Here is a 27,300-nt window from a genome sequence, read left to right on the forward strand (position 1 = left end):
AAGTGTTAACTATTACCTTATGTCTCAATTTTTGGCTTCTTAGCCTATTAGTGTACTACACTGTGCTTCACAAACCTACAATAGTAGAAAGATCCTCCAGCACTCAGGTCAGGGTAGGCAACAAAAAAAAAAAGGAATGTTTGTTTTTCATCTATACACCATTTCAGTTTTGATTAAAAGCTGGTATTAAACACCAGTATAATTCTATTAGAGAAAGGACTGAAAAAATGCTGGAGTTAATTTTCCTTACAGTTCTCATATTTTTCACAGCCCTGAAACCAATGTCAGAGGATACACAGAACCAGATTAAGGACAGAGATACTTGCCTCACCTACAACTTTTTTAACCATTGCCAAAATAGGGACACTTACAGTCTTCATGCATTTTCTATGTCTATCTTGTACCTATTCTTGAATGAAATAGAAGTGCAGTTCTTAGAGGGTAATAAACTTCTGCAAAACCTTCTCTCAGAATCAGGCATGCAGCTGCTCATGAAATCCACTGGAGATGTGCCTCAGAGTCTGAGGAGAAAACATGACCTCCCAACAATTACTAGCAGGCAAGAAAACTTTGCAGAGAGAGCAACTTGGTTTTAGGGGAGCTAACTCTCACCTTTAAAAATTGTGATTACAGCTTGCCAGGAATAGGACAAAACACAAAAAGCACCCTTGAATACCTGTTATTTATGGACTAGATGAGGAAAAGGTTTTATTTGGTCTGAAAATCTTCACAACTTTAACCTTTGAATGTAAAATATCCACTTGAAGTGGTTTGGTTTTGGTTTTTTTTCCAAATTTTTAGTTTCTTGGGCTTGTTTATCCTATTAGCATTCAGTGGCCTAGTGTCTCTTGTATCTCCCAACCCAAAACCATCCAGTCCTCAGTAGACACAAGGGTTTGAGGGGTACATGGGGTTAGATGAGTTTCCTTTGATCTCCTCCAGTATGTGAAACTGAAGCAGCATCTCTGTGCTGGAAATAGTTCTGTTTTGTACAACCACCTACATGGATTTCCCTTGTAAATTCATATCACACAGGAGTAATATTAAAGGAAGTTTTGCCTATCCAGGTTTCATGACAATCTAGTGAACTTGTAGGAGAGATGCTGAAGAGCAGCAAGGCAATTTGAAAATAATACAAGTACTAAAGAAGTACCTAAAGAATGCTGTCATCTTGGGCATCTCTATCCTCTCCTGTTTTGCCACCGCTGTTCATGATGAATTCTTTAGAAATTCAGCCTTTTCAGCCTGCAGTTTGAAAGCATTGCTTTATTCTTTATTTCTCTTTGAGAATAACATACCTTTGGTCACGTAGCCTCCTTTATTTACTGTCCCAACAGAACAGTAGTGACAATAGGGTTTACATATTGAAGTAATCCCCATGCATTAAGATACTTCACACAAACAGCAAAAACAGCTGCAGAGCTTACAGAAGACAAACCAACCCATGGCAGCTGGAGAGAGCAGGAATTTGGAGAAGATCCCCTGTAAATCTGAACAGATGCAAGTCACACACAAATGGTCTCTACCATCTCTGGGTGACAACACCCCACTGGCACATAGGGTCTGATCTTTAGGCATGTGAATTTGATTTTTAATCCACTGTAATAACTCAGATGCATGAAGTTACTTATGTGTATCTGAACAAAGGTAAGACATGACAGGCATAAGGTTGTGCTGGGCATAAACTCCCACATGTAGAGGAGCCAGACGGGCAATGCTTCACCTGTATTGTCCAGATGCCCAGGAATGCTGGCAAAGAAGAAGACGAAGCAACAGCACACATGAAAATTATGTCCTTGAAAAGGAAAGATGGCACAAACAGAAACTTAAGGTAAGAGAAATATTTATTTAAATTTGCACAATAACGAGCTTATACTGAACAAAGTCAATCAAGAAATAATAGTAAGTGCAGTAAAACAAGGAAATATTGATGACTTTTCCCATCAGAAAACATTAAGAAGCCATGCCTGTGCATCACGGGTTTTCTTTTTCTTTTTTTTGGTTTTTTTTTTCTCTTTTGTTTTTTTGTTTTTTACGATAACTTGTATCTTTTTTTTTTCAGCGCACATACTGTACATATCACGTCTTAGCTGCTAGGTTCATTATTCCTGAAGGCTTCATCCTTTTACTCAAACATCTGCTAAGTTCTGCATTAAGCAATCAAACACATTTGTGCAGTTCCAAATATGATTAGGTAGATCTGCAACATCTGGTCAAGCATTGGACTCTCAAAGCTTCGGAAGACCCTAAGAGCTCCTAGTTGATTTTAGATCTTGACATCATTATGTACAGCATTACAATGTGTCACTTTACACTAACCTAAACATTCTGCACAAGGATGCCAGACAGACAAATAGCCAGAAGATTTGGGCCTAACTTCATACAAAGGTTTACACATCTGAGCTTTTCTTGAGTCCCATAAATTTCACTCTGATTCAGGTAACCGAGTTCATCATGTATCTGCGCTTTGGATAGACAAAACCAACCTAATTTTAGTTTTAATTCTGAACAATTTTTGGTCTAAAGGTCTATTTTTGTGAAGGAAAATTCTTTATCCAGAAACTGCTTGTGAGAGATAGTTGTTGGTGTCACAGTTCCTGAAGGCACTGTGGATCCACTGAACAACAGACGTGGCCATTCTAAAGGATGGAAAAACAGAAAGAAGAATTGAAACCATTTGCATTTTGTACAAAACAAGCAAATTTAACAAGCTCAGCTGTTTGCAAACACCCATCAGATTTGAACGTAAAGATTTGTAAAATACAAAACATGCACTTGGATCAGATTCATGACATTGTCCTCACGTCCTTATGTTGCCCGAGGGAACAGGCTATTGTGATTCCTCTAATTGCTTGGCTTGTTGTGGTCTGTGTCCCAGAGCTACAACAGCCAAACTGAAAGAAGCAGGGATCAGTGGAAGGAATGCTACCAACATAAAGGTATCAGGCATCTGCTCAAATACATAAAGCTGTTGAACAAGACAAGGCACTCGGGAATTTTATTCAGATCAGGCAGAAGGGAATCTGGGTTTTATTTAGCCCTGAATGCTTCATCTTCATGCATCCTGGCTGTAACACCAGCAAACATTAATCTGTAAACTTTTTCCAGATAGTCCAGACATTCTTGTGAGAATATTAAGGGAAATTAAGGGAACAGATTGCCTATGGACATCATTAAAATACTGGAGAAAAACATTTCTGCATCTCTACTATTTATTTTCTTAAGTCTGGTTCTTACAATACAAAAAAACCCCTGAGAATTATTTATAAATTAGTGCAAATACATTCAATTGGCTAAACTTACAGGACTTATTAAAGACCAAGGACTGAATAATTCAAGCATTTTCTTTCACTCCTGTTACAGGAGGTTACAATCCTACTCTCCCCCTTCTTTACTTGTGATTAGAAATGCTTTTGTGGCTAAGTCTGCTTTAGCTGATGCCCAGGTTTCTAAATTCTTAAAGGATTTGTGTAAACCTATTTTGCTATAGCTTGTTTAGAGAGGCTTAGACTGGAGTGTTGACCTTTCATGAGATGCTTTACAAGAGAAGAGTGGGGTGACACAGGATAAAACGAGAAGGAACACTGTATAAACTGGGCACACAATTATCCTGATCTGGAGGGAGTGGGCTGCTTGCATCCAGAACTGCAATGCTAAAATGCTGGCAATATGAGCAGATAGTGTATTTCAGAATGAACACTGCTCTGTAAAGAGAATTGAGTAAGATTTGGCTTGCTTAGGGGCAAAGTGGTACCTCTTCTTTCTTAGGAAGATTCACACCTGAGTCATTAAACCTATGGAGATTGGCAGAGTATCTGTTTTAATCTTCACTATGTTCACAATGAAGCAGTGCATTTGATTATTCTGTGTATGTGTTTATACTGAATACCAATCAGTCAGTGGTTAAGGTTCAGTCTTTGCTTAACACAGAAGGCCAGATGGGAGCAGTACTTAGGGGGCCATCATCAGAACTGACACATGCCTTCTGCACTGCCACTGATTAGCAGTACAACAAGAGCACATTTCCCATCACTGAGTCTCAAAAGGGCTTTAGGGAAGAACCACACACTACAATTTATTTCACAGATGGGGAACCAGATGCATAAGAATCTTAGCAACTTGCCCATGCAAAAAGTAACTTCTAGCATTGGAGCTGGTGTATAGCACCAGCTATGGACCCCAAAAGTTCAGGTTTCTGCCTCTAAACCTGATTCAACATCCTTTGGGCAGCAGCTGGCTTTCAAACCATTAGCCAGTCTGTCACATCACAGCATTTTCTTTTAACCACTGTCCTGTTCTGACATCAAGACAAATGCTGACACTTACTTGGTGCATACCACTGTCCTTGAGAAAGGACTTTGCTTCGACAGCAGCACCTATTGCACACAGTATTGCATCAGGCAAAGTGGAGGAAGAAAGTAATGCTTTATCACACAGAATTCTCACAGAAGGAGGAGTTGAAGACAGATTATTTTTTATGAGTACCTTTTCAAAGTTGTTAATTGTATCATGTGTTAGAGTTTGGGAAGCATCTTGCTTGGGAAGAACATAGAATAAAGCCCAAATTCAACAGTAGATTTCAGTAATAATTAAAGAACTATGCATGAATCATGCTGTCTCTCTCTCCTTGGCTACTGTGGAAACATCACTCTTCAGTATCGGGTGGCAGAAGAAACAATTCACTTTATGGCTTCTTTTGAATAGAAACTCATATGTTAAGCCCTTTTTATTTTCATCCTCAAAAAGAGATGCCAGAATTCATATATGCCCAAAGCCATTAATTTTTCTTCTCAGACAATGAATTTCTTTGACTACAAAACCAGTAAATGTTCTAAACACATTGATTAATTTTAAAGTACAAAAGCTATGTAACTATGTAACTAGTCCTTTTATTCTGAAAACAATTACTATTCTCAAAAAGCAATTCAATCAGTTCCAGTAGCACTGTATTATCACACTGAACTAATTTCTTGTGTAAAGTCTAAGCTTACATACCCATATTTGCATGTTGCCAGGACAGCACGGAGCTTGGAGCTCCATGATGAAATTGGATAGAGCTATCCCGGTGGAAAAGCAAAGCCCAGTACTGTGTCCACATGGGCTGCCTCATGGGCTGTTGCCTTGCTTCTGACCTGATAGCACATCACACCATGCTTCTAGCACATGCAAGAGTACAGTTAACTAAGCTGAACACTTTTACTGTCATCTCTGATGCTTTAAAACAAGTGTAGACACCAACTGTTCACTGACTGGACTCAGTGCATTAATATTTATGTGCCACAGAACAAGCTGGGAAGAAACATCTCAGCTTCATCTTTATAACTTTTACCTTGCACTGGCAGAGGGTGCACTCTGTGCCATGCTTAATCCAAGAAGATCCAGTGAAGCGAATGACATTGGTTTCATCCAGACATGTTTTAGTGATGTCATTGCGAATGGTGTCTGCTTGGCAGGGGTCAGTGACACAGCGTGGGCAGCACTCGTTCTCGGGGAGAACACTGAATTCACAGTCCACTTCTGGGCATGGCAAGGGCCAGCAGTCAACTTCTCCTTGCTGTTTTCAGAAAGAACAAGATAATATTATTAGCTCTTATTTTGTTTCTCACCCATTCCTCTGAATCAGCATTATGTTTCCTAGTAGGCTATTTTGTCCCATCTGGTCCTGCTCAGAATTCAGCATAGAAAACACTGATATTCACTGACTGTGGGACACACAGCAGATCAGATTTTTTCCTGCATGCCATTCAGGGAAGTATGTTAGACTCAACTTATTTCAGTACACTCTCCATCAAGCTACAGCTGAAAAATGTTATACATTTTTATGGTTACAGTCATAAAAGTTATGCAATACAGGATATGGGTCTGTCCTTGTGAGGCCCTGCTTCTGCAAGTGACAGCAGTTGTAACATGACTGCACTGCAAAAGTGAGCCAAAACCTCCAGTTTCACCTAGCTCTTGCTTACAGTTTGGACTGTTGGCTTGCCACAGAAAGCCCTCAAATTTATGTTTGCTATGTCTGCATGGTGGGTTTAGAACAGTCAGTGTAAGAAAAGGTCCGAGCAGAGACTTGTGTTAGGCCAACATATCCTTAGGGGAAGTTACTGTATCCCTAAACACAAATCTAAATATGTTTAATGAATCATATCAGTTACTAGAAGCTGGAATCAGCTTCTCTTCACTCTGGACAAGGGCCAAAGATGCAGATCTATTGGTCACAGAAAAAGACTTCACTGAAGTCATTAATGCACTACTTTTTTTTTTTTTTTTTTTTTGTAGCTGGTCCATCTCTGACCTCCAATTTATTTATTCTGCTCAAGAATAAAGAACAGATTGAACAGTCTGGACTTAAGGGAGGAAAAAAGAACATCACTTGGCCCTAGGAAATCAGTTTATTCAGAAAAAGTGTATCTAAGATTTTGAGAATGAGGCGTTCACTATCTTCAGAGCAGAAGCTGAAAAAAACATCACAGACACTTGTCATAGCTCCAAATTTCCTCCACTTGTTGCAGAAAGTATTGTGAAGTTATTCTTTTACAAAATTCTCATCTGGGTCAATTTTGTTCTTTTTGAATTGCACAATGATAAGAATGAAAGCAATCTTTTAATCTAGTCACCGATCTTGATACTTCAATCTATTTTTTGCGGGGATGGACAGTACAAGGAGTAGACAGTACTTTGTCACCCAAAAAATTCCAAAACCACTGAAAAAAAGCAGACTTTTGCTACAGAAATAGCATCTTGAAAAAAAAAGAAATGTCTATTAAGATGCTAAATTGTAGGGATTTTTTTTTAAATTTAATTTTATTTTTAAGACACTCAATGAAGCACATGGTAATCTATTTAATTGGCTTTCAGCAGTGGTAACACTGAAAGCACAGTCTACAGAAATGGGCTTCTGGCTGTTATTCATGACACCCTGACAAGCCAAAGCTGCTACATGGACTAGCCTTTATATTTGGAGACAACATGTGAAAAAAGCAAGTTGTTTTTGTCTTGGGATTTTCTCTGTCATGGAAACTTCCTGAGCAGCATTATGCAGAATAGTTTTTGCTCAGACTCTGAAATACATGCCTAGGAAAAAGACTACAATCTTTAACACATGTGTGTTTTTTTCAAACCTCATTTCACTTTTTTCAAAAAATGCACAAAGTCTTATTATTTTCTGTTACTCAAAATGTCCAAATGAATAAATAGGTTTTCATTTACCAGCATCCTTGAAATTAACAGCTGTGATAATAAATACATACATAGAATTTTCTTATAGAACTTCATCAGTCTGTGAATTAGTGAACACGAGTGCTGCTGTGTAGGTGCCATATCCAAATGACCTCCACTCTGCTGAAAACATCTTCATGATTAAGTAATTTACATATGCCTATTGTGTCAAAATGTATTTTTGACAGGAACTTGACAATACTGACAAAAATTCAGGAAAACCAGATTTTGATTATACTTCAGGGGAAATTAAGTGGATGCTAATGCATGAAAATGAAAATATTCACAGATAGAATATCTCATATTGTTTTTCCTTCTTTTCCTTGCTGCTGTATCAGGAGCCTTACCAGGCAGCGGCACTGCTGACAGTTCTGTATCCAGGAATCACCACTGTTGTAAGAAAGCTCCCCACTCTGATGTAAACATTGACTGCTGAGCCTTGGGTCACACTCAGGACAGCAAAACAGGTCAACGGTGGGATTTTGGCAGTCACAGACCATTCGCCGGCACATCACATATCCATTCTGTTTTCAGAAGAGAGACATACAGCAGTGGCAGAAATGTGCATAACTCTAGTCATACTCCAGCCAAAATGTGATTTTTTACCGTGATTCTAGGCCACTAGCAGCTCACAAGTCTTCCACTACACAGTATCTTTGTCAAAATACAATTCAATCCCAGCCAGAAACCCCAATACACACTCAGTAAATACCATAAAGTTCCCCTGTTGTTTTATATACATTCTTCATTCAACCAATCTTCAGGCAGCTCTCCTCTGAGGTGGTGAAACCCAAGTTTGTCTTTCCCAAGGGTTAGATTTTAATGGATTGCACTAAGTTTGTCATTCTCATAAAGATGCTAGCTGAATCTTGCTTTAAACTTTCAGATCATCGCATAACACCAGATTATAGAATAACAGATTTGAGGGTGTCAACGATGATCAACCCCTCTCTTCTGCAATTATTCATGGAGCAAGGTGATAGGTGATCTGAAATCAAGCCCTGTACATGAAAGTCGAGCTGCTGAAGTGCTCAGGACCCTGTCAGCAGTGTATTGGACCTTCATTCTCCATCAGCATTTAGCTTGGGACCAACTAAACTTCCCACAGCAAACATTTGAGAAAGTTAAGCTGAATTACTCTGCGGACACAGAACCTACTCCTATTTATAGCCATCTGCTAGAGATACTGGCATCAATCTCCACCTCCAATAGGTATCTAGACAGTTTATTTGCATGAAAATGCTGTTACACCCACCCAGAGAACACCGGTGGCATCTCTGCTAACAAAACAGTGCTATCATCCTTCTCCCACTATCTTATAACAAACTTCCAGGGAATGTTTTGCTTATGTAGATTGGAGAGAGAAGCTATCCCTAAAACCCTATGTAATATGAGATTTTATTTTCTGTAGCTCCACACATGCCCCTGAGAAGGCAGCTAAAACACAAATTTCTCTTGAATCATGATGCTCTGCCCTTCATCCCTACCACCACCTTGCAGAACCATTTGTACTGACCTGGCATGAGCAGACTGAGCATCTATCATTCTCCAGCACCCAAATCTGACCATTGTGCTTGATTTTGCCTTCATGGATACAGTCTCCTGTGCAGTTCTTGCCATGGGGACACCGACAGTCATACCCACCATCCAGGTTAAAGCAAACAGTGTCATTGGCACAGCTATGCCTTCCAGTTCCACATTCATCAATGTCTGCAAAAACATGCCATGTAATGCTCTTAGACAGCATTCAATTAACAAAAATGTTCTTGTGGCAGTCAATATAAATGATTCTTACCCATTAAGGCCTTCAGCTGAAAATTAATTTGTACTTCACCAGAATGGAGAGAAATAACTTATAAACTCGCAAAAAATATTTTGTAAGTCACATCAGCTTACTGTGATTAAGTTTTAACCTGATATTTTGAGTTTTGCTGTACATCTTTCTAAGTGAATGCTATTAAGTAAGGTAGATAGAATGAAGAAACCACAAGAAACGTGAGAGGAAGAATAATTGTCAGCTCCCTAAAGAGCCTTAGTTTGTGGCAACCATTCCTGAGACATGTTCAGTGAAACAAGAATAGCTTCAGAATTTTGTTCTTAAAACCTTTTGCTAGCTCTGTCTATCATTTTTTAGTTAATTTGATGAGAATTTAATGTGAAAGGTGAGGTCTGACCTGTAAGCTCATTTAAGCAAGCACATTCCTCTTTAAGGTTCATCATTTATTAGTGTGAAAACTAGAATATTTTAAATATTCAAGTTGCAGTGACAGCTATAGCCCTTGTGTCTAGAATAGTAAATAAAGGAAAAACATCATGTCTTGAGTGAATAAAAATAAATTACTTCAAAACAATTATATCTCAAAGAATTAGAGAGTACTTTAAAGGCCTACTTCATTAAGGTACACACAAGTATTTTGCAAAGGCAAACTAGCAGCACACACTACCTTCTACTTGAATAGTCTTTATTTAGCTTTTTCAGCTGTTCAAATGGAGAAAAATGATTGAGGAAAGAAGCTCCAAAGGGGCATGAAATAAATGGATATATGCAATAAAAAATGGAAAACAGAGTAAAGACTAGAACTAGGGAGATTGTAAATATCAATATATTGAGTTCATTTCTAAATAAAATTTCACAACAGTATGGCCAAGTTCTTGAAAAAAGCTCATTAAAAAGTAGTATTGTTATAATTAAATGTCCAGCAGAGGAATATGAGTTAAAATAAACAATATGGTCATGCATGTATCTTTCACCACGAGCATAAAAACCTAATAAAACACTCAGTTTGGGGGTCGACAATGGAAATGAAACCTCCAATCCACCTCAAGCACATTCAGTTTAAAGCAGAATAACTCAATTATCATTTCAATTCCAAGTGGGCTGCAATCAAAACCCCAAAAAAGTAAACAAGTTGCTAACATGAATATGAACAGGGATGAAAAACAGCAGGGAAATTATTAGAATTCCATTGTACAAATAAGCAGCATTGTGGGTTTCCTTTGAATATTGTGTGCAATAACAGTGGCATCATCTTAAAAAGAATTGCAAAATAACTAGGGTTTACGGGAAGATTGAGGGAAATATCATTTGAAAGGAAATAATGAATACTCCAGAGAAGGCATGTTGAGAGCTTTTTTTCCATATTGGCTAACACACAAAACAATGGAACTGAAAGACAACAAATTTAAGGTTAAAAGGAAATAACTTTTCACACAATGTGTAAACAAACTATGACACTCACTGCTACAGAACCCTAACAGGCAAAAACCAATGGCATAGCCAAAAGTATATAAAGCTAGCAAGAATATTCAATTTGCAATGCTAACAGATTTCGGAAGAAAGATTACACTTCATGCATTAGGGCCCATGGGACACTTATTTACGTATCAGATAATCCAGAACAGGCAAATCACCTCAGTTCTCTACATCTTCTACCTCACTGACTTCTGAAGCATCTGGAGGCAGTCGCTGTTGTAACAGGGCAGAAGATAACTGGGATCATGAACCTAATTCAGTGTGGCTGTTTGCATGGACCTGAACAGCTGAAACATCACAGGCACATCCAACAGGGAACAGGGAAACACACCCCAAGAGTAAGGCTGTCCAGACTCTAAACTTGAAGGTTTTTAAAAAAGTAGCTAACAGGAATGGTTTGAGTGATGCCGGTTTGGGCAGAGCAGAGGGACAGAAGAGCTGCTCTCTCCTTCCTGTATTTTCTCTTAAATGCAACCTGAAAGTAATACAATCTGGCAATTTAGAATTAAGGTCTTCATATACTCAGTACAATTAGTTTTAAGTTATGCAGTAACAAGAACACACTCAAATTCTTTTTAAATATAATGATTCAGATTATCAGCAGGACACTCTTTATTATGAAATTAATTTTTAATAAATTATTTTCCAAAACTTGTATTCATTTGTTTAGAACACTCTTTTGTACAAAACCTTCACGCAGCTATCATAAATTAATTATGTCACTTCTCAGCAACCTGGACACTTAACGGAAGGCAGAGACACTTAATGAGATAACTGGACAAAGTTCAGCTGTCATGGAAATAAGAAAGGTTTCCTTTAAACAGCAAACAGTGATCCTATAAACACTAACTCTGCATTTCGCACTTATATACAAGTCTATTTCACAGTTTTCCTATGGGAAAAAGGCTTCTGAGGTTTACTTTTCAACATAGTCACAGTAACTGAAAATAATGGAGGTCTCATCATTGACTTTGGTATTAAGCCAGGCTTACCTGGCATTCAGAACTTATGAAAATTCCCAACCTTCCTTTTTTCAGTTGTTTGATTCATGAAAATAAATGTTCTGGATAGGGCAATTTAAATATCCCTAGTCACAGCAGGAGCTATCTACATTTTGATTCTAACCTAATCAGAAACAGCAGTGTGTTTATGATGCAGCAAGAGAAACACCAACTTTTCATGCATGAAACTCTCATCTGCATTATTCATCTACATCAAACTTCAGGCATTATCAGCAAAGAACTTGCACACAAATCATCCATACCAAGCAAAACTTTGTTCAGCTTTTTTTTTTTTTTACTTTAGACTTTTAATGGATGGTGAATTATGCTACTGAAATTGTGTTTACAGCCATAACCAGCTAAGGATAAGGTACACTGGGCCCTGCATCTTTTGTGTTTGAAAAGAGAAGTAGGTAGGATTGCAACTTGCATATTCCAGTATATCTAACCACAGAGACATTTTATTACTGCTCCCATATTGTTAACAAAACATACAAATTAACAACGCTAATGCCTCTCCCAAAAACCACAAAACCAAAAAAAAAAAATAAAAGCATCCCCTTCCCCTCCACCCCCAACCACAAAAAACAAAATAGTTCATTTCAGGGTATTTACAACACACTGCTTAGGAACCAAGCAGCTTGAATGTCATGACACTAGAACATTATGTCTCAAAAGACTTGGAGGTTTGCCTCAATAAAAACCCAGAAATTTAATTAGCTATCTAGTGCTAAACTGAGAGTCAGTTCTTGTTTATTTAACCTACATGAGAAATTACAGCAGCTTTGATCTGTCACATTTTTAAGGGTTTTCTTACCATCATCTCTAGGTACAACTTAATGTTCCTTTGCAATAACAAAGGAAAGCCATGGGAGAAGAAGTAGTGATACATGTTACAGGAAACTAGGAGTTAATTGTACCACAAATAATTTCCCGCCTACACAGGAAAAATGCCAGACTAAAGCCATTCAATATGGTGACAATACTTTGAATGACTAAACTCCATTTGCAGTAATTTGCAAGACTGCAGAGACAGAAAACTCCATAAAAATGGAAATTTCAATTGCTCCAAGTTGTGACCCAAGGTTACATTTAAGAGATTTTCTGAATGTTTCTTGGAAGAGGTAGTCAAATAATCGCAGAGGGACAAAGTGCCATTTCACTTAGCCCTGAGCAGCAAGCAGCCTCTGATTCAGAATGTCTCTACCAAGCTACTGCTCTACATTGGTGATCAACAGTGACCAAAAGTTCAGTATCCTTCATGGAACTTAAAAGGCTGCAAAAAAAAATCTCTGTGGTAGTGCTTAGATTCAAAGAGGGTATTATACTAAAATGATGAAGTTTTAAATATGAATTAAAACAAGCAACCAAAGTGATAACATTTTCAGATATAAAGAGGATTGTTTAAAGATTCTGTATCACAGACTCAAAGTATAGTTTACTAATTAAAAATAATTTAAAGGGGGATAGATTTCATATACTGTGATACTTTTATTCATGACCTTTCTTGCACAATAAATGCTCTTAAAGAAACTATGTGCCATGGAATAAAAGTTGTCATTACAGATTAATAATAATTAATATTAATTAATAAATAAAGAATTATTATTCATATGAGGCATTAAAAGGGATAATTATTGTGTAATAAAAGGCAGCAACAAATGATCATGTTGCCACAATGTAAGAGTTGTCCAAAGGAGGTTCCCCAAGAATCTGTGCCAGAATGTGGGCTGCCCAATATATTTAGTCACCCAGAGAAATGGATGAACAGTGCAATAAGAAAGACTGTTGATAATGAAGTATTAAACCCAAATATTAACATTGAAATACAGAGTATTTTGTGAAATACAGAAGTGAAATATTTTGTGAAATATAGACTAAGCAAACAATAATATGTCAGATGAGATTCAATTGAAAAGGGCATGGGGAAATATCTATTCAAAAATCAAATCAGTCTTTTGGATGTATTCTGGAAAGAGATCTTGAAACTAATGCGGATAGCTCTAAAAAAGAGAGCTGAATGATAGAGAGAAAAGCCACACAAATGGCAGATGCAAAAATTCACAATAAACTCACAAGGAACATAAACAAGGCACAATTAGAAAACAGAAGAACTGTGCACACCTTGCTAGGAAGCAGAAAAAGGCTCAGAGACCCAACTCTGATGCAGCCAATGGAAAGCTGCAGCTTTCTCTCCTCTGATGAACTATCCAGACTTACATGCAGGACATTTACAAAAAGCCCCAAAGGGTCTGTCTGAGACCAGAATCATTCTGCTATCTGTTAGACTCTCATTTTTGTAAAGAAAAGATGAACACTTGTATCACTGAGAAATATTGGAAGAGATGATTTGGGAGGGTGGACAACTCCTCTGCTCTGAAACAACTGAAGTTTCTCATTTACCTTTGCTCTGAGGAACAGCATGAGCTCAGCAAGGTCAAAGTGCCAGGATACCTGAGTACTTTTTGCTTTGAGGATACCTGAGTACTTTTTGCTTAAGGCAAAAAAGGAAGGAGTGCATTTGCTATGGAACCCAAGCTCATCTGAGCAGAAAGTTTTATTTCTGCTCTTTTCTGTCCTGAGTAAATCTATTGACTGATGCAATCATTCTTCAAAGAGCAAGTCAATTATGAATAATTGATTCGTGAGTTCATGTAAGCCAGCTGTCAGTGCTTGCCAGATGTGGTAGATGAAGAGCTGAGACTTCAGATGTTGGTAACACCAACTTGGCAGCAATGTTGTTTCCTGATACAGTAAATGTGTTCAAATTGCTGTCTTATTAAAATGTAGTGGTCAAGTTTCTGTTTTATTAGTCCTTTCATAAAAGATGAGAAACACTGAAAATTTTGTATTCTTCCCAAATTCTAGAATATTTAAATGCTAATTTGTCTCTATACCTGCCTTCTGTTTGATGATGCTTAAGTTGGGTTCCCAAACTCAGTATTGAAGCCTTAATGCCCATAGCTCTGTTTGGGATAGATGGAAAAAGACAGAAGTCACTTCATTTACTGACCTTTTATGACCATGAATAAAAGCAAAAGGATTTTGATGGAGCTTTGTGAGTGCTAGTAAGATTTCCTGCTGAAGAGTAGTGATTTTTTATTTCCTGTTTCCATAAAGTGCTATCAAAAACAAAGCTTCTGTTAAACCTAAATGTAGGACTCCAAATTGACAGTGGTTTTTCAACTACAAGAAATTTCATGTACTAGTTAAAATACCGGATGTACTGTGAGATAAATTGAGACATCCTGACAGCCAGCAATTCCTCTGCCTTCCAGATCCAGAGACCTGAATGCTGCAGTGACTGTTTTGGATTTTGCTCAGTCAGTAAGGCTGAGGAGCATACTGAGGCTTGTAATATGCCTCCATCCCTCATTATCCTGGATTGTGGAAAGCAGTGTTCAAGTAGAGCCTCAGCCTCTGTGCCGTCAGGCAGGCTGCTCTGTCATACAGAGAAGGAAGTGATTCTAATTCTGGAAGCAGGATGGCAAAAGAAAAATCTGAGATACTTCAGAACAAAAAATCCAAACATATATATAAAGCCTTACAACCACAAAAGATTCTTTTATGAACTGGGCATTCTGGATTGATCTTTCCAAACCTTTCAGTCACATCTGTCTCATTTAAAGAATGCAGTACCTGCTGAGAGTGAAGGTACATTGATCTCATATTCTATCCTAACAACAGCTGGTACCTGACAGATACTCTCGGTAAGTCCTAAGGGGCTGCCTTAATTAGGTGAGCTATTCTTTGGATGGGGATGTGTGCAAAATGTCCAACAACTGATGAGGTATAACCTGCACTATTCTTGTGCGAACCAATACAGCCTCCCTCTTCAACTGATTCTGGAAGCTTTTAGACATCGCAAAGGACAGATTGAAAGGAATCAGAATGTTACACAGAACTGCAGGGCAAACATTAATGGGGCCTGAACTTTCTTATTTTAGATTTTTGCCCTCAGTTGTTCCAGTTTTCTTACTGCAATGAAGCCTGAGGATGCAATATCTACTCCCTTTGCCCAGCTCTCTTTATGAAATGGTACATAGGAGACAACCTTCAGCACCAATAAGACTGTTTAAAGAAACAATAAAGGAAAGCTGTCAGGGGGCAAAGAGGAGGATACCAGTTAATATACCATGCTGAATGCTATATCTACATATATAAAATTTAAGACTTCCCAAAGCCATAAAATTCTCAAAGACTACACGTGATGTTTCAGTTTTCTGGAAATACAACAATGCATAACATAATTCAACTTCCAAGGGAAAAACAGCAAGTGCTGGTAAGAGGTTGAAGCCCTACAGCTGCATTTCCCATAATTTCTCTAAGTAATTTTTATAGCCACCATAGGTATACCTACGGGTATAATGTGAATCAAAACTATTAGCAAAGGAATCTCTAGGTCTTCCATTGCCTGTAGGTACAATAAAACGGGATTATGAATTTTTGCATTCAAGTACATTAGTCAAAATACTCAATATTCTCAATTCTGCCAAAGAGGCAGCAGTAGCCAAGGTCAAGATATGTTTAAAATAGGCAATTCAGTATCTATTATTTAATTATCAAGCACTGAAAAAGTCTAATGCTACAAAGGAGCCCACCTCTAGCTAGGGACATTTAGTATGATGTCCTAAAGGGACATTTCCTGCAAAAGGGGTAGGTGGAGTTTTGGTATTCTGTTGAAATAAGGTTTTTAATGAAATGCTCCTGTGCCTCTGTGATTTTAACAGAAGTGTTTCCATGTGGATTTTTAAAATTTGAGGTTTTGCTGAAGGAAATAAAGAACTGATTACACTGGTCACTGAAATTCTCTATGTAGTACTATCAGAACATGTCCAGGGGACACAAACAGACCCACATTTGAGGCAGACCATGTAGAACAATCAAGAGAGAAAATGTGATTCCACACTTCCTTGCCTTTTACAAGTTTCTTCCACTAAAAGAAGGAACTTACTTCAAAGCAACTAAAACTTACAAAAGATGAGTCAAGTCAAGCTTATTATGCACTTTATATAAAACACTGCTTTGAAGTAGTTTGCACTGTTCCTTCTATAGCTCTGCAAGCTAAAGCACCTGCACAAGCCAGGAAGTTTCAGAGGACACTGGTCCTGGATAGAGTTGAAAGTGAGAACTAGAGAACTGCGATTTGAATTTTGAGATTAGTATGGCCTGGAAGCTGCTGCCCCATTAAAGGGACTGTGTAAAAGACCTTTTTTATACATCCACCAACAGCTCAATCTAATCACATCTAACCAGGCGTTACTGAAGAACTGACAAGAGCAACCCATTTTCTTTTGTCTTTAAACCCAGTAGGGAAATCTCTTACAGTGGAAAGATCTGACAGCAGAGAAGACAATTGCTTCTGCACTTCTGTATTGTGCCACTGCAAGCTCAACTTTCTATACTGCAATGGATTTTAGGTTGTCTCTTCACACCCCTTCTTGTTTTATTTTTATCTGAGACAACATCCAATGCTGTCAATCCAATAAAAAGTGATGTAGTAAGACTAATCAAATATCTAACCTTCCTCCCCATCAAGGCCAAGCTGGAGGGGGCCCTGAGCAACCTGGTCTAGGGGGATGGGAGTGAGAACTACATGATCTTTAAGGTACCTTCCAATCCAAGCCATTCTGTGATCTCAAGTTGCTAAGGATTTCAATATTTGCAGCTGCAATCAATCAAACTGAAAGTGTTCCACTGTTAGTGACTAGGCTTATCAGCAATGAAGATAGTTTCCTGGCATCTGTGATTTAATTCTAATTACTTGTTATCCTCTGTGTATGTTTAATAAAGAGCTGCTGGCTCTTTGTAGAAAAGGTCAAAGCAGTCTAATAATTGCCACTTCTGTATACATGTAGCAATCCCCATATTTCTTCTCCCTTGGCTTTTCATTTGTGTAGAAATTACTTCTTAATTGATACTTGTTTGCACACATCTTAACACAGTCATTTTATATCATGTATCTCTCTTGAGACTGCATGTGCCAAACCACTATCTTCAACCTATGAGATAAGTGTTATGCTGACACTGAAGATAAAACTTGGGATATTGAGAATATTTCCATAAATGCCGGGCTGGAGTATTTATTACCTGTGCCATGAGTGACAGAAGTGCAATGTTATAATCAAAGGGATCACAACTTATTTTTTGCACCTTCCTGTCCTAACTCCTGGCCAGCTAACACTGACATTTAGTTAGTTCTTGACAAAGAGAACTCGATTTATGAAAGCAGTGGTTGCCTCAAATTGATGATTCCTCCTGGGAATACAGGCTTTCAGCTGTGATGAAAATGTGTTGAAATAAAGTATTGATGATGGGTATACCAGAAAGGTCATTCTCACTCCTGGAGAACTGTCTGTGTGTCTGCTTTAGAGAAATTAATTCAATTGCTTCCCTTTGGGACCAATGCAGCCCACCAATGTGAGTTTAAACAGCAATATGAAAGCTTACACTATGAGCACTGAATATTTCAGCACTCAGAGAAAGAAAGGAGAAATGGTGACAAGACTGGTTTGTTCTGTTATTTAAGAGCAGCAGCTTGAAATATCTTAAGAGCTGAATAACATTCCATACTAAGAGATCTGTATCTCAAAATAACTGTGTTCTTATTAGTCTGCTGCCCTCTCTAACAGAATTCATAAACACAGAAAACCTTTCCATTTCCTTCTCCCCTTATCACTTGCTTGTCCCCTACACCTTTTCCCAGCCCTATGTCCACTGACCTTCCCAGTTCACAATGTAGATCTTCAAACTGCAGCCCTCTAGAAGTAGTTAGCCATTACACAGGAGAAACACCACAGTATTAATCAAGATGTAGGTAAGGGTCTCAGGGATGAACAATCTTTTTTTTGCAATGGGAAATATTTTTATCACAAACTATTTGAGTGTACAAGGAAAACAAAGTGAAGGAAACGAGGTCTGGATGGAGGCTCATTTCTATACACAAAGAATCTGACATAAAAACAGATTACTGCAGAGTGACAGATTACAGTGCATGCTATCAGCCCACGGGAAATCACTTATGCAAGGGACATGCACAGAAGCAGATGTAGGGCCAGAGAAACTGCATTTTAATCACCATGCCTGACTTTACATATTATGTTAGTAAAACACAGAAATGGCCACTAATGCTCCACTGTACAGGAACATTCATATTTTACATTTGCTCGCCTTTATTGATGATGCTTATTTAGACTACAGTTCTTTTGGGTTAAGGTTTAAATTTCACTGCAGTGTTCAAGACAATACTTGACCAGTGCAATCTGAAACACTAGACATTTTCTAGACATTTTCACATGAGCCATAACATTGCCCCACCTTTTTTAGACACTGACCTTCACAGGATTCTCCACTTGGTGAAAACATCCCATTGTCGTGGTAGCCATCCCTGCATTCACAGTGGTACCAACCAGGCAGGTTAATGCAGTTAGCACGGCTGTCACACTGAACAAAGCCATCTGAGCATTCATCAATGTCTGTTATTAGGAACAACAAAATAGGAGAAAATTCACACAGAGGACATTGCTATAGTCATCCAATGAAAGAACAAGGTCTCTGGTGTTCCCGGGTTTCACAGAATTATTTGCATTATTGACACTTGAATTTGCAGAATTAATTGCAGTGAAGTTTTGAATCGTTTCCATAACAGTACTTGGCTAATGATTTTGGGCCTAACAGCAGTGGAGGTTCTGCTAATCTCAATTTACTGCCTGCAGAGTAACAACTCATTTTGTCACAATACATGACAGGTAATCTGACATCTGTGTAAACTGCCCACAATACAAAGAACAGAATAAGATCCCAGTTCAGATAATACGTTGTTAACCCTTTGAGTAGTGCTGGCTGCCTGATAAAGATTTTTTTTCTAGGGTTATACCAAAATATTAAATACTTTGCTCCTTGCTTATGTTCTTTGTGACAATAATTTTAGGTGGTAGAGCAAATTTTAGCAGGGCTTCCCTATCCTGTGGAGTTCCTGTTGACTTATACCAGCACCTCTGGTATAAGGTATATATAACTGACTGCAGCCTCCTCTCTAACCATCAAAGAAAACAACTGGGTTTCCAAACAAAAGCTTAAATCATGAGGATGAAATACAACACATTCTCCTCCTCCTGGAAATTCCTTTGGGAAGTATGTCTCTTAAATGAACAACTTTCACTGACTAAATTTTTCAATAACGTTTTATCATAGAATAGATTTTTTGATACACTCACTAGATCCAGAATCCACCAAAGCATGTTCTAAAGACACCTGGATTCATGGACTTAGCAGAGATGCAGAGAGCTTTGTGACACATTCATTTCCAGTGCCTTCAAGTACACAGTAAGCTGTACTAAAGAACAGGTCCCAGAATATGAGTGCTGTTAACAGTTAGGGAATACCAGGAGTATGGAGTCAAACAGGTAAAACTGGGTTGTTCACCATCAGATTCACTGCCTTCTCACTGTGTTTTATACCAGAAGCAGACTGAGAGGTGCCTACAGCACCAGCACAAAGGGAGGCACAATATGTGCAAGCTGCCTTCAGAAACAAAAAGCTCTAATCACCCTCCACCATGAGCTTGAACAATGAATAAACTCTCAGTGTATTGACCATTCTGGCCAAAGTGGGAATTCAACCTTTCTTTAAAAGTCAAATCTTTGAGAACTAAAGTAACAAATCAACCACTTAAAGTACATCAGCAGTTGATCTAGTATCCTCTAGGAAACAGATAGGAAGGAGAGGTGTGATATGACCACTGAGATATATGTGAAATATGTCAAAATTCTGCCCACAGTCCCTGTTAACTCCCATTTATGTAATTTGTTATTTTCATAGGAGAAAGTGTAAACTGGCTAAGAAAATAAATTGTAAGCTGCAATAAGGTAACAAATCTCTTTTCTGAGAATAATGTGTGCCTAGACAGACATACTCTATCTAGTATTTCATAAGATTTATTCAAGCATGAACTTTAAAAAAACCCAAGACTTCCTTATCCACTGAGCACACTTGGTTCCACATCTGAAGGTAATAAAAATATTAGTACACGGGGAACACCTCCATAAACTACAAGGTATAGCACAATCACTCACATTTGGTTTTGAGCTGTGTTTTTCTTATACATGACAGGGGGTACATGGGATGCACTCTGGCTATTTTATTTACATGACAAATATTTTTTTCTTGTCATTTCTCTGGAATAACTTTAATTTCTTTGTAATATCATAAATGTATTGGTTTTTAAAAGCTTTACAGATACTAGAAAAAATCTCATTAGGAATTCTCACTATGATGCATCAGTCTGATTTTCTACCAACAGTCTCTCTAAACTGGCACAACTGATGTACATTATCAGTATTTATGATGATAAAAATTACCAATACTCCTGCTGGAATATTGCAGCAAGCACATATATTGCTGCTTTGTCCACCACAAATTAAGTCATAAGTCTCTATTGGTTTAAAACAGAATTTTCAACTCCACAGTGAATACCAAGATAAACATCTGAGTAGTTGTGCTGCAGGACTGAGAAATGCCAAACCTTTACAATCTTCCACTGCTCAGCGTGTTTCTTTCTGTATCAGTATAAACTCTGGCCTTTTTCTTGTGAGCAGCCAGGAGCCAGTGGGACCTCAGAGGTGTTTGAGAGATCAGAGGAAGATCAATGAAAATTATGTTACAGTAGTGAGAAAAGGTTGGCTTGCAGTCTGTGTCTTATCTACTGCCATTCGCTCAGAAAGGCACAGATTACTTAAGAAAAAGGGAAAGAAAAGAAGAAAGGACTGCAGTATGGAAGTTCCCTTACCACTGGGGAATATGCTGCCTGGCACAGAGCTTGCTGGGCAGAACAGAAGTGACCATGCTAAACACTTGGGATCACCTGGTCAGCGCATGATAACTTGTTGGGGTTGGCTAAACTACAAGCCCCAGAGACCAAACAATGTTTGTAAACTTAGAGGCTGAAAGCAAAGAGCTGTTGTTAAGACTTGATATAAATTTTCATACTGGCTACTTATTAACATTGCATTAAGACACTGGATGGCATGTACTTCTTTGGGAAAGAGGAATGTATTTGCTGATGATAAGCTGGAGAAATAAGTGTTATTTAGGTCAAAGTAACAGATATGAATTAAAGAAAGCCCATGTTCCTCTCTTCAGAAAAATTTATTAGTGAATCTATAAGCCTTGTAAATGTAAGCACAGGATCACAGGCATAAGTGGAATGCATTCAGATGAAGTCATTGATTATTCAGGAAAAACAAGCCATGAATGTCACACCAGTATTGGCAAAGTGACAAAAAAAGCAGCTTCTCTGTATTTATTTGCAAACTAGCTGATGAATCTATAACACAAGAAGTATTGCTTGGGATGAAATGCTTTAACAGACGTCAATAAACAAAGAAATACATTCTTCTGGTTTTGTTACGACAGCATGCAAAATTGGAGTGGAGTTATGTAAGAAAGCCTCCAATCACAAGCATGTACAGAGACACACTGCAGGTCTTGAAGAAATGTCTTACTCCCTACAGATTGTTTGCCATTACATTGGAACTGTAGTTGCATCCATGCTGAATAACCCATTACTCCTTGCAGGATTTTGCAGCAAACAAAACAAATCCAAAACAATTCTCCTCACCACTAACTTTTAAGGCAAATGATACCTTAAGCACATACCAGTGGGTTTCAGAATATAGATGTTCTTTATGCACAGAATTTTGCTTTAATTCTCACAGCTAATGCTGATCATCAATTCTGGTAGAAACGTGCTCTGTGATGGGACAAAATATGACTGTCGCAACTCTGCTAAAAAAGAAAACACAGTGCAAATATGTCTTGCAGAGTCAAAGCACGGATTTAATGGAAAAATTTCTTGACATTTGGATAAAAAGATTGCTGTTTCCAAATAGGCATAGCATGGCTGAGGAAGTGCTGCAAAATTATCTACCACTGAAATTATCTTATTAGTAAGGGAAAAGCAGACAGAAATAATTTTCCTCTGCCCTATGGTGAAACCTTTCCTGATGAATCATCTTGCAGCTGCTCAGTCAGAGGTGTGAGCTGACAAGAGAAAAAAAAGTAATTGAAGTTTTGCTTGGCCAGTGGGTATGGTATATCAGTGGGCTATATGGAATATTAACAGTAATAATGAAGTCCTGTTTGATGCTGTACTAGAAAGGCATGTAAAATGAAATATTACTCTATAGAAAAAGGTTAGCAAAAGGCTTTCTATTTTCACTTACAAAAAGAAATTTAAACAAAATATTTAAATGCGGGTAAAGGAAGCATGTATATCTTCCAATAGCAAGTGATGACCTTTTAAAGCAGAACAAAACAGACACCTCATTCTGAGTACTCAGGTGCTGGTATTTAACTAGGTATAAAGAGGTATAGAAGAGTGAGGGGAGAAGAATTAAAAAATTAAGGCAACATCCCCAGCTCCCATAGGAAGTAAAAGAGCAACCTATACAATGTGTGATGGGCCAGAGCAAGTGGTCTCATCCTGGTCCTGCTCTGACTTAAGGCAGGACTAACACTGGCTACCACAGAGGTAGAATTCTCCTCTACTTTTCCTTTTGAAATAAAGACCACAACGGCACATACCAAATCTGCCATCTCACTGATGCAGGTGGCCAGGTTTGAAAAGGAAGTCAGTGAAAGTAACCTTCATCCCAAACTGGAGAGTAGCTACACAGCTGTACCCACAGCACTTCAGTACCACCTGCAATGGCTGTGCTTCCACCCTATGGCATTTTGCACAGCAGAAGATCTGTGATTTGGGCTTTTGAAACACTGTGGCTGGAGAACACACACACATACCTGTGAGACTGGTGAGCCCACAAAACACCACAAACTCATGAACTCTCTCTACCCTATGTAATTCATGCACACACTCCTGGCAATACTGTATATACCCTACAGCAACAAAACAGGGTAACTGATTATTACATGCTTACATTGCACTTGATTTGGTTTTCAAATACTCAGGTTTTCTCCTGTGCATTTGTCTTAAACTCAAACCAGCTGGTATTCTTATTTCCAGATTTTTCTACCCATTTTTCAACTTGAATTTTGGTGGGTTTTTTTTTTTGCTGAGGCCTCACTCTAATAAGATAGACACACAATCAGAGGCATTTTGAAAGTAAGCCATATACACCTAGCTCCCCTAGACAACAAAAAACCTTGCTCTCCCAAATCACCTTCTTTATACCTTGGAATCACTCATTTCCTTAACTGTGGCAATACTTCTAGCTATTATACCCCTTTCTCTTGGGAACATTGAGAAAACTCTGCTCCCTGAAGAGTAAAATAAGATCATTAGCAAATTATCCACTGGTACAAAAAGAAAAAAAGGAAAACTAGCTCTCTGATTCATATTATTAGAGAATTCCTGTATAATAAGATTTTTTTGAAGACTGAAAGTGGTATAAAATTGCCAATTAGAAAGATAGCAGCTCTCTTTCCTCCAGCAACAAGACCAAGCTGTAATATAGTCAAGCTGCACTCAACAAAGAACCATGGTGTGGGGGAGGGGAGAAGGGTTGCTACCATTTTATATTACTCACTTCAAGACTTAAATATTAATCACCGAATTCTCCTCTTAGAAAAGCCTATATTCACAAGCTTACAGAGACACAGAGCACAACACAGTCCATAAATATTTTCTGTCATAAACTGCTTTATCCAGGTCAATACAAGCCAAAGCCCTTGCTTGTCAAAAAGTCAACACCACATATTGGGGGCTGTGAATACTTAGAATTTAGTTATCTCCACATTGGAAGTTTTTCTGCAACAGAATATTACATGGCACTTAGCTAAGACAGTCAATTAATAGAGACTTCTAATTGCAATAATCTGTCCCAGTGTTAATTGGGTTTTATCACCGGACATGGTTATAGAGATTAATGAGCAGCCAACATCTTCCATAATGTTCAGTCACTACTGACTCAGGCTAAATTTGAGATCTCATTTCATTGGCAACAGCCTTGCCAGCCTAATGCAAACCTCCAGAGCCACCCACATCCCAGCTCCATATCCAGCATAAATAGAGTGCAAACAACTGAAAGAACAGTAATTTCAGCAATAGATCACCGAAGAAGTAGTTTAGGAGATTTTGAAACTACTTAAATAGACAAATCTTCAATGTTTTGTGGGGATTTTTTGCATGGGTACATTTGGAACAGTCAGACTCTGATAATGCCTTTGCATATGTTAATACAATCTCAAGGATATTATGTCTGGCTTGGATGTAAAAGATCACATTTCAACTATTCAGATTTATGCTCAGATAAGACTATACAGTAGGATTAGGAAGATGTCTGGGTTATCTAATTTTAGTGAATACATACGTAAAGAGGAAAAGGTCTTATGCAGTATGACTCAATGAAAGTTCACTGTACTACATTAAGTGTTTGCTATCAATGACTCAGTTTTCTGGAGCAGCCTTGAAAAGGGTTCATTATCTCTACTGAAAATTCTAGGGTCCCATCTCTTACATTTAAGGACCAAAATGTGTTTTTGTTGGTTTTCATGTGACAACAGATTTCCAATATGATGATACTTGAGAAGACTCTCCTGTTCAAACAGACCTTTGATTTGAGATCTTATACAAAAAACAGGGCCAGGTGGAGAAATATAAGATCCTGAAGCTAGTTCAATATACTGGAGCTATCTTGTTAAAAAAAAATAGCAGCTTTTGGGATTTCCATCCCACTACATTCTCATATATCACATGCAGAAAAATATCACAAAGAGGAATAAAACCCTCAAGAATACAGTGGCTAAGAACGCTGACATAATCCAGGAAGATATCAGTTACACCAGAAAACCTAAGTTGTTTGGAATAACTTCAAAATCTATTTTGTAAAGTTTGAACAGCTCTTTCTTTTCCAACACTGCTGCTGACTCCAGAAGAAACTTTCTTCCTTTGTCAACAGAAGTCCCAGAGATGGATTTTGTTTACAATCTCACTCTGATTTAATACAACTCAAAGTTGTCATTAAACAATATTCTTGATTTTAATTACATTTTGTGCCAACATTTTATTCAGTTATAGGTTTAAATCATAGAGGGAAAGATTACAGATGGCCCCTGGGGCACAGGAAGGAGTCACCCACAATTCTATCCTACCATAACACAGTTCTGTGAGCAAAAGAACTTTCTCTACACAGCACTAGAAACACCAGTTATCTCAGATACTCAGATATCTCAGATATCATTAGATATCTCAGCGTTCAGATGAGAATGAAGATCGTGGCACTTCCTCTCCCTGTTCCCCTGGATAATTAATCAGGCCCATACTGGGTAAAAAAAACCAAAAAAAACCTGCATTTGTAATGTCTTTGCAGTTGCTGCTTGTATCTCGATATCTCCCAGATCTAGTAGAACTTCTGGTTAAGTCATCTTAAAGTTGCCTTGACAGGTGGAATCAGTGCTGCAGATGATATGTTCTTCACTAAAAATTTCCAATTGTCATGTTGCATGAAAAAATAGCTACTATTATAACAGGCCTTTTTTTTTTTTTTTTTTTTAATCCCAGCAAGACCATGATTGCAGTTTTTAAAGTACCCTGTCCACAGAAAACTAATTTAGTTACATTAATGAAAAGGAAGCAAAATGTGATTGAGAATGTAATACAGAATTATAGTTCATTAATTCTTCGAGTATGCAATTTTCCAGACTCCTGATCCCCCATTGATTTCTGCACACCCCCATAGGTCCTGCTAAATGCCAGCAAAAAGAAATTCAATTGTGTTGGTATTTCATGTGTGGCAGTGGCAGTACTCCAAAATTAGATAGAAATGTTATCAAAGGGAATTTTCCACTGACTGCTTCACCATGTGGCCCTGCTAAAAATTCTTTGTTGTCAAAAATTGATCAATCACAGATCACACCAATAATTGAGACTATGTCTCTCATTGCACACCCAATATCATCAAAGGAAGTAGTATTTGTAACAATTGAAATTCAGAGCACCTAATTGACCATGATGAACTAGGTGCACCCATGAATACTGTAAAATAAAAATAATGTATCTTTCAGCGATATTGTGTGACAGTGCACCAATCCTCATTAGAAAGACTAATTAAGAGGAATTTGGCCTCTATTTATAGTTGTTGACAAAGAAGTGGTTTTGCTTTCACTTTCTTCATCATTCTCAGTACAGCAACTCACGTTAACTGTAACACATGCTTCTGTTTCCTTATCAGCCCTATCTTGAAAAAAACAGTCTTGATTTTCTCCAAGATAGCAAAAACACTTTTATACCTTGAAATACATTGACATACTTATTTTAGATACCTACTAGCATCTGAAAATTACACAGCTCCATTTGCACACGAGAAATAGGACTAACACACTAGTTGTAGCTGCTAGAGATGGGTAAGGGTAGCTGAGTTCTAAACAAAAGGGAACTAATCTGAAAAGAGCTAGTTTTGCCAGATGTTTCCTCTTTTCCAGTGGGCTTCCAGAAGGAAGCCTTTACTTGCACAGTGTACTGACAAAAGGTCTTGGGTTTCCTCAAGTGAGGAGTCAAGTCAGTCATAACCATGGCTTATGATATTTACACATGTGAATGAATGATGCACCCAGCCTATTCTCAGCTTTGTAAAAGGTTGTTTCAGATCAGCTCTGTTAAGAATTACAGTAAATTTCCAAGCATTAGTTTAGAGGCAATTTAGGAAAAACAAACAAACAAGGCCTCAAAGCAACTCAAATTTTTTTGTGGAACTAGGAATTGTTTTGACACCTTGATTTGAGCTTGGTCTCCTGCAACAGTCCTCTACTCTTTGGTCAGGGTATTGCACATATTACATATGGGCTAAAGTTTAAAACATTCTTACCTACATTTTC

The 27,300-nt window shown here is 37.9% G+C and overlaps 1 protein-coding gene across 2 annotated transcripts in view; it reads right to left on the reverse strand.

Annotated features, from left to right (window-relative positions):
• Window positions 1–1,826: 1,826 nt before the first annotated feature.
• The window catches only part of NELL2 (neural EGFL like 2), a 134,897-nt gene continuing 109,423 nt past the window's right edge, over window positions 1,827–27,300 (reverse strand). The window contains exons 16-20 of one of the 2 annotated variants that reach the window (XM_085043676.1): window positions 18,804–18,944; window positions 8,732–8,925; window positions 7,563–7,739; window positions 5,330–5,554; window positions 1,827–2,639 (exon numbers count right to left, since the gene is read on the reverse strand). In XM_085043676.1, coding sequence (XP_084899802.1) covers window positions 2,589–2,639; window positions 5,330–5,554; window positions 7,563–7,739; window positions 8,732–8,925; window positions 18,804–18,944 — 788 coding nt within the window. In that variant the 3' untranslated portion in view covers window positions 1,827–2,588. The remainder of the gene's footprint in view (window positions 2,640–5,329; window positions 5,555–7,562; window positions 7,740–8,731; window positions 8,926–18,803; window positions 18,945–27,300) is intronic. The other variant, XM_085043685.1, reaches the window with a different exon arrangement.

This window comes from Lichenostomus cassidix, chromosome 1Aa (assembly GCF_008360975.1).
Source record: "Lichenostomus cassidix isolate B80296 chromosome 1Aa, HeHo_3.0, whole genome shotgun sequence".
Lineage (NCBI taxonomy): Eukaryota > Metazoa > Chordata > Aves > Passeriformes > Meliphagidae > Lichenostomus > Lichenostomus cassidix.